At 34.5% G+C, this 14,545-nt stretch overlaps 1 protein-coding gene across 1 annotated transcript in view; it reads left to right on the top strand.

The window, feature by feature from the left end:
• LOC142231601 (uncharacterized) overlaps positions 1–12,271 on the top strand; it is a 45,729-nt gene extending 33,458 nt beyond the window's left edge. Inside the window, exons 6-9 of the mRNA XM_075302227.1 lie at positions 4,590–4,847; positions 5,104–5,259; positions 5,320–6,612; positions 10,851–12,271. Coding sequence (XP_075158342.1) covers positions 4,590–4,847; positions 5,104–5,259; positions 5,320–6,612; positions 10,851–10,911 — 1,768 coding nt within the window. The 3' untranslated portion in view covers positions 10,912–12,271. The remainder of the gene's footprint in view (positions 1–4,589; positions 4,848–5,103; positions 5,260–5,319; positions 6,613–10,850) is intronic.
• Positions 12,272–14,545: the final 2,274 nt, after the last annotated feature.

Here is a 14,545-nt window from a genome sequence, read left to right as displayed (position 1 = left end):
AATTTAATTGATTCAAAATTTTTTTTTAATTGAAACAAGAGTCAATCACTTGAAACTTGGTACAAGTAGTTGTTATTGATGTAGGTCCTATGGTATTACAAATGGGCAATATGGGACCACTTTTACGTATAGCCCCCATATAAACCGATCCACCGATTTGGATTGCGGAGCCTCTTAGAGAAGTAAATTTCATCCGATCCGGTTGAAATTTGGTAAGTGGTGTTAGTACATGGTCTCTAAGAACCATGCAAAAATTGGTCCATATCGGATTATAATTATATATAGCCCCCATATAAACCGATTCCCAGATTTGACCTCCAGAGCCTCTTGGAGGAGAAAACTTTTTCATCCGATTTGGTTGAAATTTGGTACGTGGTGTTAGTATATGCCAAAACATGCCAAAATTGGTCCATATCGGTCTATAGTTAGATTAGGTTAGGTTAGGTTAAGTGGCAGCCCGATGTATCAGGCTCACTTAGACTATTCAGTCCATTGTGATACCACAGTGGTGAACTTCTCTCTTATCAATGAGTGCTGCCCGATTCCATGTTAAGCTCGATGACAAGGGACCTCCTTTTTATAGCCGAGTCCGAACGGCGTTCCACATTGCAAGAAACCACTTAGAGAACCCCGTATGGACTAACTTACAGGTTAGAAGACGATGTTAAGAAGTTTTAAGATACCTTGCTATCGGCAAGTATTACCACAACCCAAGTAATTCGATTTTAGATGACAGTCTTTAGTAAAAGTTACGGTCGTATATACTTGTTTTTTAATTGACTTTCATTTCTGTGAGTGAAGACATTTCACTTAAAATTTAATTGGATCAATTAATATCGTAATTGAAGACAAACATATTTCTTTGTGTGTTATTTTGCATTGAATTTCCTTATATTTCCGCAACGATAAGTGGATTAACCCAAGGATACAACAATATACATACACTTTTAAAAGCTACCTTATCTTCTCAATTTTTGTATTCGGATCCAAAATCAATCGCTGAAGAAAACGAAATCATCCAAGACTGAGCATGGTCGAGAGGCAGAAGGTAACCACTTCCATAGGAGATAGATCGATAGAGAGGATCGTCGATCGGTGGCGCCCAATGTTAGGTGATAATTTGTTCTGGGAAAGAAGACAAACCAATTTACTATCAAAGCATTATCACAATGGACTCAATAGTCTAAATGAGCCTGAAACTTAATCGGGCTGCCACTTTGACCTAACCTACTATCAAAGCATTGCATTTCCATGGATTGATGAATAATGGCTTGATATTGCTTAATATTAATTAGAAAGTTGAAATGCGACCGTGGTGCCAACGTCTAACTATATGAATTAGCCGCGATTAAACATCCACGTCGACTCTTTTCAGTTAACACAATTTTCAACCTTCAGTATCCACTGTAAGGTTTTCACCAAACACGTGTTAAACCAAACATATTTAAGAGCTCTCTTCTGGGCGAGACTCAGACTGTTATAACCAGTCCCAGTTCTGGTCAACACGTTTGAAAGGGACAACTTAGTAGGAATACTCCATAGACAAGTCCTCATGAGCAAGTCTGGGACGAAAAAACTCTTAGGAAACTAATTCATTTTCGGCATCTCAATTGCATAAGAAACGAGAACCTTTTGAAATATGTAAATGTGATACGGTCAAAATTTGGTCAATATAAACTTCACGTATTTCTTTAAATTTTGCATTTAAAAAAACCTGAACACCCCTCATTTTGAAGGTGTGTGTGTGTGTGTGTAGAATGTTGCTCCTATTTTGATTTTGGAATTCACTCTTCAATTGTCAAAATGCTGTCCAAGCAAGAAGAGCAGCGTATGAAAATTTTGCTCGCGCATCGCGAACATCCGAGCTACTCGCACGCAAAGCTGGCAAAATCGCTAAAAGTTGCCAAATCAACCGTTACAAATGTAATTAAAGTGTATGGGGAACGTTTGTCGACAGCCAGGAAGTCTGGATCGGGGGGAAATCGAAAACCGGAAGCCGCTGAGATGACAAAGAGAGTTGCCGGTAGTTTCAAGCGAAACCCTAACCTCTCTCTCCGAGATGGCACAAATAAGCTGGGTGTATCGTCTACAACCGTGCATCGAGCCAAAAAACGAGCCGGACTATCGACTTACAAGAAGGTAGTGACTCCAAATCGCGATGATAAACAAAATACGACGGCCAAAGCGCGATCCCGGAGGCTGTACACGACGATGCTGACGAAGTTTGACTGCGTGGTAATGGACGACGAAACCTACGTCAAAGCCGACTACAAGCAACTTCCGGGACAGGAGTTTTATACGGCAAAAGGAAGGGGAAAGGTAGCAGATATTTTCAAGCACATAAAACTGTCAAAGTTCGCAAAGAAATGTCTGGTTTGGCAAGCCATCTGTACCTGTGGCTTGAAAAGCAGCATTTTCATAGCTTCCGGGACAGTCAACCAAGAAATTTACGTGAAAGAGTGTTTGAATAAACGTCTGCTGCCTTTCCTGAAGAAACACGGTTGTTCCGTACTGTTTTGGCCGTATTACGGTAATAAGACCATGGAGTGGTACGCCGCCAACAACGTGCAGGTGGTTCCCAAGGACAAGAACCCTCCCAACACGCCAGAGCTCCGCCCAATTGAGAAATACTGGGCTATTGTCAAGCGGAACCTAAAGAAGACAAAAAAAAAACTGCTAAGGACGAGCAGCAGTTCAAGGCAAACTGGCTTTCTGCTGCGAAGAAGGTGTACAAGGTGGCTGTACAAAATCTGATGGCAGGTGTCAAGCGTGAAGCCCGGCAATTCGGATTTGGAAAAGCGAAAGCCTAACTGAATATTTTTCCTGAATTTTATACTAATTGAACTTGAAAAAGAAATTTAATTTTATTTTTTAAATAAACGATTTCACCGATTTACACGCGTTTTCCCTTGACCAAATTTTGACCGTATCACCCTTTATGTTGAACAATAAATTATTCTGCTATTGGTATTTCAGTAAATTTTAATATCAGGAGAGTATATTTTTGTATAGAGAGCGACAAATTGGAGAACTGGTACCAGTCCTGTGATAGATCCGTTAGTGGCAATTTGCACCAATTTTCCGTAGAGATATTACCGAAACGGCACGCATTGAATGGCCTTTTAAACTCATTCATGGATTGGCTCCTTATTCTTCTCTGAATCATTCTTCGTTATTCCACAATAGATCTAAGGCATATCCTGCAACTTGACAAACACCTGGCAGACTTTTTACAATTTTAAACCCTCCACGATAGAGTATATTAGGTTAGGTTAGGTTAGGTGGCAGCCCGATGTATCAGGCTCACTTAGACTATTCAGTCCATTGTGATACCACATTGGTGAACTTCTCTCTTATCACTGATTGCTGGCCGATTCCATGTTAAGCTCATTGACAAGGGACCTCCTTTTTATAGCCGAACCCGAACGGCGTTCCTCATTGCAATGAAACCACTTAGAGAAGCTTTAAACCCCTCAGAAATGTCACCAGCATTACTGAGGTGGGATAATCCACCGCTGAAGGCTGAGGTTTATCACAATGGACTGAATAGTCTAAGTGAGCCTGAATCTTAATCGGGCTGCCACTTTAACCTAACCGCTGAAAAACTTTTTGGTGTTCGGTCGAAGCAGGAATCGAACCCACGACCTTGTGTATGCAAGGCGCGCATTATATTAACTTTGTCATTCTATGGAGGAAGTCTGAGTCGATGTAGCGATGTCCGTCCGCCCGTTTGTTGAAATCACACTAACTTTCTAAAGAAACAAGTTCTCCGCTTGAAACTTGTCACAAGTATAGATCGGATGCTATTGCAAATGGGTTATATCGGACCACTTTTAGGTATAGATTCCATATAAACCAATCCCCAGATTTGACTTCCAGAGACTCTTGTAGGAGCAAATTTCGTCCGATCCGGTTGAAATTTGGTACCCTTAAGCACATAATGTCTAACGATCGACTCAGATCTCCCGTCCGTCCGTCTGTCCGTCCATCTGTCCATGTATTTGTTGTTCGCAAGATTTCGGTAGCAATTAGTAATCAATTTCGATGAAATTTGGTACATGGTATTGCTTTGTTTACTATAGGGCAATGAGGGATCTCTTTTGAATTTGCAATAAATCCGATCGAATATCATATCGTATCGGAGTAAGATATAGCTCCCTTATATTTGTACGGCTTAATTTTCTTCAATATGGATATAGAATAGAAATACAAATTTTTAGGCTTACTACTACAGTACGGGGTTTCCACAGAAAATGTCGGAAATAACATAAACTAATAGAATCAGTTGAAATTTACACAAATTGTTTACGTTAGGCACAAATTATGGCCTTCAAACAGCCGACAAAAACATTACACTCTGAACGAAAATGGCTCTGCGTTATTTTGGCCCGAATAGAATTTATCTTATTTTATTTCTTCAATTGTAATAACATTGGTACATTGAAATTTCCAAACATATAAATGTTGTGATAACCCAAAAATTAATTACTGTCTTAACACCAATTTATTCATTTACTAACTTTATAGTGTTTAACTTAATTACATTGCAATGACTTTGAATTTCCCCCGAATTTCTCAAAACTTCACAGAGATACACCAAAAGGCAAAGCAGGTCGTCTTGAAACTACTGTGGAAATTGGTGGAAGTAGTGCTGTATGTCCTTGGGACGAACCAGATGAACCACCCGCTACACAAGCTCCAAAGCCAGTGCCACCTCCAGCAGCCATTACTGCTGCACCAGTTCAATTGTCTGTGTGTCCATGGGAACAAGAAGACGAACCGACTCCAACTCCAGCTGCACCAGTTCAAGTACCAGCCATAAAAACAAGCGCACAAAGATTAACCAGGTAAGTGGCGTGATAAAGAAATTTGGGAAAATATGGAATTTATAATGTGGAGTGTCCTGCTAAATCGATGCTATAGCATGGTATTTGATATCAACACTAGGAACGAAATTTCAGACAAATGAAATTCCCCCTTTCTGTATCTAAAAATTTCCTGAAACTCTCCAACTACCCCGTAACCTTTATTTTAGCATAATTCCATTATAAAATTTTGCCAATTATTAAATTTTCCTATATTTTTACATATTTTTAATATTAGCACCTCTTCGGATAATACCGAAGTCTCTGATAGATTGCAACGCAATCTAGGCATACGTCATCAAAACACCGTCGACAGTGGTGAGGCGGCGGGCATGAAACGTTTGCTACCAAATTTCACCGAACAACGAAGAGCATCAGTGTCTTTTACACCGAGGTAAGTATTTTCGATTTGCTAAAAGAGATTTTGAAACTTAATAGACTCTTATCACTTTAGCCGCATTTCTGAATTCCCCACGGGTCGACCGTCCACTGGTGCCAAAACTTCCACGACACCCTCGCCAACGGTGACTTTGCAACAAGGTAATTTCTCCGCTCTCTTTACTCCATTACAGGGAGCTCAGCAAGCTACCACAGCTGTGGTAGCTTTAGGTGGTAATGTTGCCTCCTCTAGCGCGATCGTCACCAAAGATCCTCCATCATCTTCTGATGCTGAGGTAGAGGAGGAATTAAATAAATTGGCGATTTCAGAACGTAATAGTGAGTCTTCAGGCTCTGCCGTACTGCCGACACCTAATGCCACGCCCACACCACCACCAGTGACAAAAATAACACCACCCCCTGAGGAACAAACGGCTCTGGTTAGCACAGAAACTCAAACACAAGCCGAACAAAGTCCCAGGGAAAGTTCACCCAGTGATTCTTTGCATGCCGATGAAGGTGTCCCAGCGGGAGAGGGAGAATACGGAGCTGAAGTAAATTCAGAAATTCAAGAGGTGCAAATCGAATTAATAGAATCTTCAGAAGGTTATGAAAAACTTTGCGAAAGTCAGGAATGTTTGGATATGTCACCACCCACAATACAAATTGATGATGGTGGTGAGGAGGTGAAAGCCGAAACAAAAGTCTCACAACATCAAAGTTGTGAATGCATATCCAGCAAAATGGAACAGGAAGATGTGCCACCAAATGCCGATACCCAAAAGAATCCTTCCTCTTCGGCCAAGCAAAGTCCCGAAAAGGAAATCGTTGAAAATCTCCATAGCCAAGGTGACAAGGAATCACCTGCACAACCACCCCAAGAAGAGCTTCCACCATCTTCACCTCTCGAAGAACTTTCACCCACTACCGATGAATATCAAGAGGGTCTCGAATTTGGTGATGATGGTAAAAATGATTTTGATATAGCCGATTCGGAGTCTGCAATCGGTTATATACCACCTGCTCCAACACCAGCGCCCTCGATGGCACCCTTGGCTGAAATGGACACCGATACGGTAGATGAGGAATATAGTGAAGAACTTAAACCCAAAGAAGTTGCTGGAACAGACAAATCAGCTAAATTAAGTAGCATAAATAAAAGCAGCACCAACGCAGAAGAGGCTCGCAAGAAACGTAAGAAGCGCCATCTTGAGGCTAAGAAATCCATGTCAGCCGAGGAAAAAGAGAAAGAGAAAGCCAGTACATCAGCAGCGGCGGGGGCAACAGTCACTACAGCCACAGTGGTAAAAGAGAGTAGTAGTGCCAAACCGGAAGCGGATCTAACCACAGTTTGTCCTTGGGAGGACGAGTGAGTATAAATATTGTTTATTTGGATGCATTGCTTTTCAATTGGTGGCGGTCATATTCCATAAAAAAATGCAATTGCTGTAGCCCCTAGCATGGTCATGGTCATAGTCCATTCTTCATTACTCCTATACAAGATTAGAGAACAATTCGAAATCTGTCATACGCCAGAAGCTTTTCACTTGCACGTCATTTTAATGGCTTCATTAGTAGATCATTTGAAATGAGAGAATTGGAAAAATAAGTTCGGCCGGGCTGAATTCTAAATACCTACCACCATGAAACAAATATGGTTGAGTTGGGTTCAAAAGAGGATTCAGTTTGCCTCATGTCATGTAACCTGACATAGGTTAGGTGGCAGCCCGATGTATCAGGCTCACTTAGACTATTCAGTCCATTGTGATACCACATTGGTGAACTTCTCTCTTATCACTGAGTGCTGCCCGATTCCATGTTATGCTCAATGACAAGGGACCTCCTTTTTATAGCCGAGTCCGAACGGCGTTTCTCATTACAGTGAAACCACTTAGAGAAGCTTTGAAACCCTCAGAAATGTCACCAGCATTCTGAGGTGGGATAATCCACCGCTGAAAAACTTTTTGGTGTTCGGTCGAAGCAGGAATCGAACCCACGACCTTGTGTATGCAAGGCGGGCATGCTAACCATTGCACCACGGTGGCTCCCAACCTGACATACACATAAGCCTTCTTTCCATCATAGCCTTCTTTTATGCCAGCAACTCTGTATCTCTAACGAATTCCCTAATTTTCTTCCACTTTCCCAGATGGGCTAGGTCTCAAATCACCTTTTCGTCGATATGATAACTTTTTGCCTAGTAGAGGCAGGCCAGTGATAAATGTAGTGTTCCAAGGTCTCATCATCATCACCATCCTCTGCTGCTCCTATTCGGCACTGATGTCCTCTCAATTCTAGTTGCATGGGATCACACCGTCGCATGGACTGTCGTCCTACTCTCCTTAAAGTATTTCTCCAGTTTTTTTTTTCTATGTCACCTCATAGTATTTTCATCGCCCTTCTGACCGTTGCATTGGTCCATATCGTACTAGACGTCTCCCATGCCCCATGCAATGCAATCTAACCGCAATGTCTCCTATTGCCTTGACACGTTTTGTCGCCTCATTTATTGTTACAGATTTCATTTTTGAAGTTTTAAAAGTCGACGTTTTCATCAAATTTTCCTAAAATGTTTATTTTATAATATTTTTCATATATCAGGTCATATTTCGATATATTCCCTACATACGTCGATATCCCAGTTTTACAGATCTTTTTCTTATAGATTTTAAACATTTCGTTTATTGTTTCAAATAATGAACGTTTTCTACAGTAAGGCCTACTGATCTCAATTCATAGAGTATCGTGTACCGTTCCAGTAGTAAATTTCAAACGGCTAGGCAATATTGTTACTATTATGTTACAGTTCAATAAATCAACATCTAATATAGAATTTACCTGACCAAATCAATCACCAAAAAGCTGATATAAATAAAAACTTTGCTGATAAAAGTAAACCATGAAATTATTCATTAAAGCGAATTGATATAGAAACTACAAATATATCAGTAAATTACTTGCGTCTCTAGCTTTTGGATTCTATACAAACTTATCGTGTGTGTGAGAGATTGAAAAAATAAATGAATTGATGTGCAGAATGCATTTATATCAGTTAATTATATGGGTATATAACTTTTCGATTCTATACGATTTTTTTGTATGTGCAAATTCATATAAGATATTTAGAAAAATAAGCGAATTAATGTGAAAACTGCATTTATATCAGTTAATTTTGTGGGTGTCTAACTTTTGGATTTTACATAAATTTGTCTTGTGTGCGTTCAAATTTCCTTTACAAGATTGAAAACAAAACATAACGGAATTGATGTGAAAAATACATTCATATCAGTTCATTATGTGGGTGTCTTACTTTTGGATTCTACATAAATTTTTCGTGTGTGCCTTCAAGCTTCTTTTAGAAGATTGAAAAATAACTGAGTGTGAAAAATGCATTTACATCATTTAATTATATGGGTCCCTAACTTTTTGAATCTATACGAATTTTTCGTGTGTGCAGCCTCACATAAGAGATTTAGAAAAATAAGCGAATTTATGTGAAAAATGCATTTACATCGGTTAATTATATGGGTCCCTAACTTTTTGATTCTATACGAATTTTTCGTGTGTGCAAACTCATATAAGAGATGTAGAAAAATAAGCGAATTAATGCTAAAACTGCATTTATATCAGTTAACTATGCTTCCTTTAAAAGTTTGAAAAAATAATTGAATTGATGTGAAAAATGCATTTATATCAGTTAATTATATGGGAACCTAACTTATCGATTCTATACGAATTTTTTGTGTGTGCAGCCGCATATAAAAGATTTATAAAATTAAGCGAATTGATGTGAAAATTGCATTTATATCAGTTAATTATATGGGTAACTGAATTGATGTGAAAAATACCTTCATATCAGTAAATTATGTGGGTGTCTTACTTTTGGATTCTACATAAATTTTTCGTGTGTGCCTTCAAGCTTCTTTTAGAAGATTGAAAAATAACTGAGTTGATGTGAAAAATGCATTTACATCATTTAATTATATGGGACTCTAACTTAATGATTCTATACGAATTTTTCGTCGTGTGTGCAGCCTCACATAAGAGATTTAGAAAAATAAGCGAATTGATGTGAAAAATACATTTACATCGGTTTATTATATGGGTCCCTAACTTTTTGATTCTAGACGAATTTTTCGTGTGTGCAAACTCATATAAGAGATGTAAAAAAATAGGCGAATTAATGCTAAAACTGCATTTATATCAGTTAACTATGCTTTCTTTATATGTTTGAAAAACTAATTGAATTGATGTGAAAAATGCATTTATATCACTTAATTATATGTGAACCTAACTTAACGATTCTATACGAATTTTTTGTGTGTGCAGGTGCATATAAAAGATTTATAAATGTAGGCGAATTGATGTGAAAATTACATTTATATCAGTTATTTATGTGGGTCTCTAACTTTTTCATTCTATTCAAATTTTTTGTGTGTGCATTCAATCTCCCTTTAAAAGATTGACACAAAAATTCTACCTTAATCATTTATGTTATTAAAATTACAGTATATAAATTAATATGCTATTATTAAATTCATTCCCAAAATATTTTTCCGTACGTTCACTATAATATAAAAATGAATTTTGCAGATTTCATCCGAACTAATGACATAAAAATTTAAGCATTATTTTATTTTTGAAAGATTATTATTTTCTTAATGAAACGAAAAGTTATCCATAACATAAAGTTACTTCAATATAAAAACATGATATTTATTAATCCTTATTAGGACTTTTTACGTATGAATTATAGATAACTATATTAAAGAGTAAAAAGAGTAAATATTAAAATTGAATCACCTTAAGGATCTTTACTCGAATGCTTCATTATATGCTTTATAAAGAGATCCACACTACATAAAAGCTAAAAGAAGTTGTTGAATAACAGGCTTTTGGAAAAATTGTAACATGTTTTCCAATTTATTTTCGAACATAATTGGAAAAATCATTATAGTATTTATCAAAAATTTTATATTGCAAAATGTTATTCAATCAAGTTATAAACAATTTGAAAGATTTTTTCTTATATATCATATTAAAATTTGAATCGAAATAGTTTCAATATTTAAATATATAATATCACTCTACATTAAAAAAATTAAATTATTTATTGGATTATTCTAAAGTTTCAATTTGAAACGGAATGATTTCTAATATTAAAAAATATCTAAAATCTTGTAAACAGCAATGTTTTGCTTTATAATTAGGTGAATTGAAATAATATTAATTTAATTATTTTTTTTTTTAATTTATTTAATAGTCAGCATTAAAGCTATATAAAATTTCTAGTAGTTATTTATTTTTTAATTACCAAAATATATAATAATAGCATCCCATTATATATTCGAACAAATAGTTTCTCCGCTATAATTAATTGAATTTAATTATTTATAACTATGAAATTATTTAGCAGTCAGCATTAAAGCTATATCAACATATTTTATCGCTTTCCTCTATATTATGGTATATACGCAGTATTAAAGTATTAGCTTAGCTAGCTTTTGGCTTCATCTTCAAACCAGCACCAACACCACCACCATTGAATCAAGCCAAGCGACCAAATGTCAAAAATATATAAAAATCTAGTATTGTTTATCTTTACAGAAATGTAACAACCAGTGATGGTACCTTCACCAAAACCTATGCTACACTTGGGTATTTATGAATAAAACCAAATCTCTTTCGCAAAGTGGTCAATAAAATTCTTAAAAAGAAAACCTACAAAAAATGACACAAGAAATCACCGCCGCTAAAGCCGAAAACAAAAACAAAACATTTGCAACATCAAGAATATCCCAAACAACCACAAAGCTATGAAATTCTATGCTAAAGAAAATAATAGAAAATAAAATCTACAAAATATATAGGCTTAAAACTTAGAAGAAGAAAAACCAAAAAAAAAAAAAATATTCACAAATAAATGAAAGCAGAACAAAAATAAAATGAAAACGATGATGGTAAGTTAAAGAAAAGTATATGAGAAACAAAAAAACCATAAAGCCAATATAATGTTTAAGATATTTAACTAAAAAAACAAATGCTGAAATCATCAAGAGATTAAACAATTTGGCAACAAGAAAAAAAACTAAACTTAATCTAAAGAAAATGTGTGATGAAAGCTGTGTCGGAAAAGCACAAACTACGGCTACCTTTGTTTATTTTTCGGAGAAATATTCTTTTGAAGAAATCTTAAAAGATAAGGATGCTATTAAAAAAAAAACAAGAAGAATGAAAAACATGTTATAAACCACAAAAAAATACTATTAGCATATTAAGGCATTATTTTTGAGAATAGTTTTAATGTTTTAGTTTAATTGACAACAAACAAATAATAATTAATTTAAAATTAAGTGAATGCAAAACAAGAAACTATAGAAAATGTGAATGTGAATGTTATACTGAGTGAGTTTAAGAGAAAAAGCTAAAACTAAATTGAAGTGGCTGAGTTTTAGATACCAAAAAAAGAAAAATGTTGCATGTAAAGAATATGATATAAATATACTGTTGAATTATTAGATAAATGAAATATTGAAAAATCCCCACTTGGAATAGTTTAGTTGACAAAAGTTTGATTAGAATAAGAAAGATGGGTTTAACCATCAATAAAAAAAAACAAATCATGATTTCAACTTCTGATAAAACAGAAATATATATTTCAACCATATAGAAAATAAAAGCAAACGATGAAATTACTTATTAAAGTGAATTGATATGAAAATTGCATTTATATCAGTTAATAATATTGGTCCATAATTTTCAGATTCTATACGAATTTTTTGTGTGTGCATTCAAACTCCCTTTAAAAGATTTAAAAAAATCAGCGAATTGATATGAAAATTATATTTATATCAGTTAATTATATAGGCCCCTATTTTTGGATTCCGTCCGAAATTTTTCGTGTGTGCATTCAAACTCCCTTTAAAAGATTTAAAAAAATCAGCGAATTGATACGAAAATTTCATTTATATCAGTTAATTATATAGGTCCCTATTTTTTGGATTCTGTCCGAATTTTTCGTGTGTGCATTCAAGGTCCCTTTAAAAGATTTACAAAAATAAAATTGTATATATATAACTTAATAATATGGGTACATAACTTTCAGATTCTATACGAATATTTTGTATGTGCATTCAAGCTCCCTTTAAGAGATTTAAAGAAATATGAGAATTGATATGAAAATTTAATTTATATCAGTTAATTATATGGATCCCTAACTTTTAGATTCTATGAGAATTTTTTGTGTGTGCATTCAAGCTCTCTTTGAAAGATTTAAAAAATCAGCGAATTGATATGAAAATTTCATTTATATCAGTTAATAATATGGGTCCCTAACTTTCAGATTCTATATGAATATTTTGTGTGTGCATTCAAGGTCCTTTTAAGAGATTTAAAACAAAATAAGCGAATTGATACGAAAAATCAATTTATATCACTTAATATTATGGGTCCCTAACCTTCAGATTCTATACGATTTTTTGTGTGTGCATTCAAGCTCCTTTTAAGAGATTTAAAAAATCAGCAAATTGATATGAAAATTTCATTTATATCAGTTATTATATGGGTCCCTAACATTCAGATTCTATATGATTTTCTTTTGTGTGTGCATTCAAGCTCCCTTTAAGAGATTTAAAAAAATAAGCGAATTAATATGAAAATTCCATTTATATCAGTTAATAATATGGGTCCCTAACTTTCAGATTCTATACGAATATTTTGTATGCGCATTCAAGCTTCCTTTAAGAGATTTAAAGAAATATGCGAGTTGATATGAAAATTGCATTTATATCAGTTAATTATGTAGGTCCCAATTTTTTGGATTATGTCCGAATTTTTCGTGTGTGCATTCAAGCTCCCTTTAAAAGATTTACACAAATAAGAGAATTGGTATGCAAATTTCATTTATATCAGTTAATAATATGGGTCCCTAACTTTCAGATTCTATACGAATATTTTGTGTGTGCATTCAAGCTCCCATTAAGAGATTAAAAAAAGCGAATTGATATGAAAATTGAATTTATATCAGTTAATTATATGGATCCCCAACTTTCAGATTCTATGAGAATTTTTTGTGTGTGCATTTGAAAGATTTAAAAAATCAGCGAATTGATATGAAAATTTAAATTTATATCAGTTAATTATATGGGTCTCTAACATTCAGATTCTATAAGATTTTTTTGTGTGTGCATTCAAGCTCCCTTTAAGAGATTTAAAAAAATAAGCGAATTCATATGAAAATTGCATTTATATTAGATACTTATATTGGTCCCTAACTTTCAAATTATATTCGAATATTTTGTGTGTGCATTCAAGCTCCCTTAGAAAGATTTAAAAAATCAGCAAATTGATATGAAAATTGCATTTATATCAGCTAATTATATGGGTCCCTAACATTCAGGTTCTATAAGATTTTTTTGTTTGTGCATTCAAGCTCCCTTTAAAAGATTTACACAAATAAGCGAATTGGTATGCAAATTTCATTTCTATCAGTTAATAATATGCGTCCCTAACTTTCAGATTCTATACGAATATTTTGTGTGTGCATTCAAGCTCCCTTTAAGAGATTAAAAAAAAAGCGAATTGACATGAAAATTGAATTTATATCAGTTAATTATATGGATCCCTAACTTTCAGATTCTATTAGAATTTTTTGTGTGTGCATTCAAGCTCCCTATAAGAGATTTAAAAAAATAAGCGAATTAATATGAAAATTCCATTTATATCAGTTAATAATATGGAACCCTAACTTTCAGATTCTATAAGATTTTTTGTGTGTGCATTCAAGCTTCCTTAAAGGGATTAAAAAAAAATATGTCTACCTTCAAAATGTATATTATTAACATTCAGAAGTTCATATGCTATAATTCAATTTATTTCCAAAATAGTATTCTATGACTATAGTAAAAAAATTAAGAGTTTATGCGACCTAACATAATGACTTAAAATTTAATCTAACCCCATAATTATGTTTTTAACTAGTCTTGGACGAAAACCTTCACCGTAGTGATTCGGACTCATCATTCCTTTTGTACAAAGAAACTAGTTCTTTCAAATCGTTCCATCGTTCCTTTTCGTTCCGGCTTTTTATATTTGTCATCACAGTCATCTACTAAAGACATTGTTTGTTTGCAACGAAGTTCGTGGTCAAATGAAAGATACGAAAATTATTATTAGAAAAAATAAAGAACGAAATGGAGAATTTACAAAACTAAACTCAAATTTCCAATGACAATATCCTAAAAGATTTTTTTGTATTTTGTGAAGAGATTGAGATGGAAACAATGATCCTATTAAATAGCAGC

Source organism: Haematobia irritans, chromosome 3, assembly GCF_050003625.1.
Source record: "Haematobia irritans isolate KBUSLIRL chromosome 3, ASM5000362v1, whole genome shotgun sequence".
Classification (NCBI taxonomy): domain Eukaryota; kingdom Metazoa; phylum Arthropoda; class Insecta; order Diptera; family Muscidae; genus Haematobia; species Haematobia irritans.
This window is presented reverse-complemented; position numbering and strand designations above follow the sequence as displayed.